The sequence below is a fragment of the Rhinopithecus bieti genome, unplaced genomic scaffold (genome assembly GCF_001698545.2).
Source record: "Rhinopithecus bieti isolate Rb0 unplaced genomic scaffold, ASM169854v2 scaffold_6933, whole genome shotgun sequence".
NCBI lineage: Eukaryota > Metazoa > Chordata > Mammalia > Primates > Cercopithecidae > Rhinopithecus > Rhinopithecus bieti.
The window spans coordinates 2,541,954-2,545,206 of record NW_016805426.1 but is presented as its reverse complement, the minus strand read 5'-3'; the positions used below and the strand labels follow the sequence as shown (position 1 = coordinate 2,545,206).

At 36.9% G+C, this 3,253-nt stretch overlaps 1 protein-coding gene across 1 annotated transcript in view; it reads left to right on the top strand.

The window, feature by feature from the left end:
• Positions 1-3,253, top strand: part of KIN (Kin17 DNA and RNA binding protein) — a 38,936-nt gene that overhangs the window by 30,896 nt on the left and 4,787 nt on the right. The window contains exon 11 of the mRNA XM_017872490.1: positions 734-838. Within this exon, the coding sequence (XP_017727979.1) occupies positions 734-838 (105 nt within the window). The remainder of the gene's footprint in view (positions 1-733; positions 839-3,253) is intronic.

Genomic DNA, 3,253 nt, shown 5'->3' with positions numbered 1-3,253 from the left:
CTTTTCTGGTGTATAAGAATGCTTGTGATTTTTGCACATTAATTTTGTATCCTGAGACTTTGCTGAAGTTGCTTATCAGCTTAAGGAGATTTTGGGCTGAGACGATGGGGTTTTCTAAATATACAATCATGTCATCTGCAAACAGGGACAATTTGACTTCTTCTTTTCCTAACTGGATACCCTTGATTTCTTTCTCTTGCCTGATTGCCCTAGCCAGAACTTCCAACACTATGTTGAATAGGAGTGGTGAGAGAGGGCATCCCTGTCTTGTGCCAGTTTTCAAAGGGAATTTTTCCAGTTTTTGCCCATTCAGTATGATATTAGCTGTGGGTTTGACCAAATCTACGTCTGATTGGGGTGCCTGAAAGTGAGGGGGAAAATGGAACTAAGTTGGAAAACACTCTTCAGGATATCATCCAGGAGAACTTCCCCAACCTAGTAGGGCAGGCCAACATTCAAATTCAGGAAATATAGATTTCTTAAAGTCTTATTCCAGGACCACCAATCTGTTATTCTTTCCCGATGAAAACCTTTACTAAGCTTTGAATTGAGTTCTTTATTGAGAACCATAGGCTGGGAAATCATGTATGGAATCTAGAAAATAGTGTCATTTATAGAAGGAGTTACTCCTATCTTTTGATTGATATTTTGTCTTCATTTCACTTACTTTTGTCCTTTTAAATGAGTGTGCACTTATTTCTTCTATTATAAAAGTGTTCATTTTACATGACAGGAAGTAATTGACAAATATACAGCTGTTGTGAAGATGATTGATTCTGGAGACAAGCTGAAACTTGACCAGACTCATTTAGAGACGGTAATTCCAGCACCAGGTAAATCTGTTTGCAGACCATTTAATACATATGCCATCAAAATGAGCAGGTCCATTCTTAAACCACTGTATTTTGACAGTGCTTGATGGTTGTAGTTATTTTTCTGTCTTGGCAACATTAACTGCCAGCGTAACTCATCTCTGTTTGGATTCAAGGGCATCGTAGTTTACTGGCTCCCTGGTGAAGCTGTTTTGTGGTGTCAATGGATTTTCCTTTCCTGGAATACTTTTTTTTTTTTTTTTCCTGAAGCAAAACATAGTCGTATATGGATAGCATTTGTTATATTAGGCTTATGGTTATAGGTGGAGAATCTCTCGTCTGAAATGCCTGGACTTTCACTCAGAAGTGTTTCCAATTTTGGATTTTGGAATATTTGCATATACATAATTGGATATCTTGGGGTTGGAACCCATGTCTTAACACAAAATTGAGTTATGTTTTATTTTATTTTATTTTTATTTATTTATTCATTTTTGAGACACAGTTTCACTCTGTCACCCAGGCTGGAGTGTAGTGGCACGATCTTGACTCACTGCAACCTTCACTTCCCGGATCAAGCAATTCTCCTGCCTTAGCTTCCCAAGTAGCTGGGACTACAGGCATGCACCACCACATCCAGTTAATTTTTGTATTTTTAGTAAAGACGAGGCTTCACCATGTTGGCCAAGCTGGTCTCGAACTCCTGATCTCAAGTTATCCACCCACCTCAGCCTCTCAAAGGACTGGAATTGCAGGCGTGAGCCACCGCACCCAGCCTCATTTATGTTTTACATACACCTTACACACATGACCTGAAGGTAATTTTATACAATATTTTGAATAATTTTGATTGCATCTTTCTTGAGAGTGACCTGTCACTGGAGGTCAGGTGTGGAATTTTTCACTTGTGGCATGATGTCAGCACTCAAAAGATTTTAGATTTTGGAGCTTTTCAAATTTTGGGTTTTCAGATTAGGGATGTTCAACCTGTAATGTATTTGTTTAGCTCTCTGCGATAGTCAAGTGAAAGTCTGTGTTATTCTGCTTTCTTTCCCCCCTTAGTTGTCTTTGCCTTCTGGAAACTTACCCGTATCTGAGTACAAACACTACTTTGACCAGGTTGTTTGCTTCTGACTCAGAATCTTCCTGGGGGGTGTCATTGCCAATGTAGTGATAACATCAGTCCATGGAACTTACAATTACCATATTCTTTATTCTTTTTTCCTCCTAAAGTAAAAATTTTTTTTACAAATTAGAAAACCTTGTGTTAGCTTTATTGTGGTAGAATTGATGTACAATAAATCACACATATGTAAAGTATACAATTTGGTAAGTTTGAACATTGCCTACTTCATAAAACCATCACTGCAATCAAGATGATGGCTAAATCCCCTCATTTCCCTCTCTAATCCCTCCCTCCTACCTTCTGCTCCTACGTCCCCCGTCTTCCTCAGCATCTGCTGACAGGCTTTCTGTCACCATAATTCAGTTCTTATTTTTCTAGAATTTTATATAAATTAAGTTTCTATAAATATAAATGTGTCCTGTTTTCTGGTCTGGCTACTTTTACTCAGCGTAATTATTTTGGATTCACCTATGTGGTGGCATGTATCTGTAGTTCATTCTTTTTTCTTGCTATATGTCATTGTATGGATATGCAGTATTCCCCCCTTATCCTATACCTTCCGAGACCACCAGTGAATGCCTGAAACCATGGATAGTACCAAACTATATATACTATGTGTTTTTCCCACAAACATATCTATAAAAAAGTTTAACTTATGAATCAGGCACAGTAAAAGATTGAGAATAATAACTAATAGTAAAAGAGCAATTATAATAATATACTCTAATAAAAGTCATGTGAGTGCACTCTCTTTCTCTCAAAATACTTCATTGTACTGTATACACCTATTTTTGGGCCGCGCTGACTGAGTAGCCAAAACCTGGGATAAGGGGGGACTCCTGTACCACTTTGTTTACCCACTTATCTGTTGATAGACATTTGGCTTATTTACAGCTTTTGGCTGTTAAAATTACTGTGAACATACATGTACAAAGCTTTGTGTGGATCTCTGGTTTCTTTTTTCTTGGGTGAATACATAGAATGGCTCAGTCACATGGTAGGTATAACTTTAAAGTTGTGTAAAACTGCCAAACCATCTTATGCATTTTGCAAAGAGACAAAGTAACCTAAATTTTCTCTGATTGCTTCTGGACTCTGAACATTTTCTCCAAGTACCTTATATTCCTTGCAGTCTAAAAGTAAAACATCTCAAAAAAAAAAAGAGAACTTCTAAGAAAAAGGGTTTTGTTTTTTATTATGTCTATTAAGTGTAGTACATTTTGTACATTGCTGTAACAAGTTAGAAGAAAATGGAGATATTTCTTCACATTAATTTTATATTCTTTTCCATCATAGGAAAAGAATTCTAGTTTTA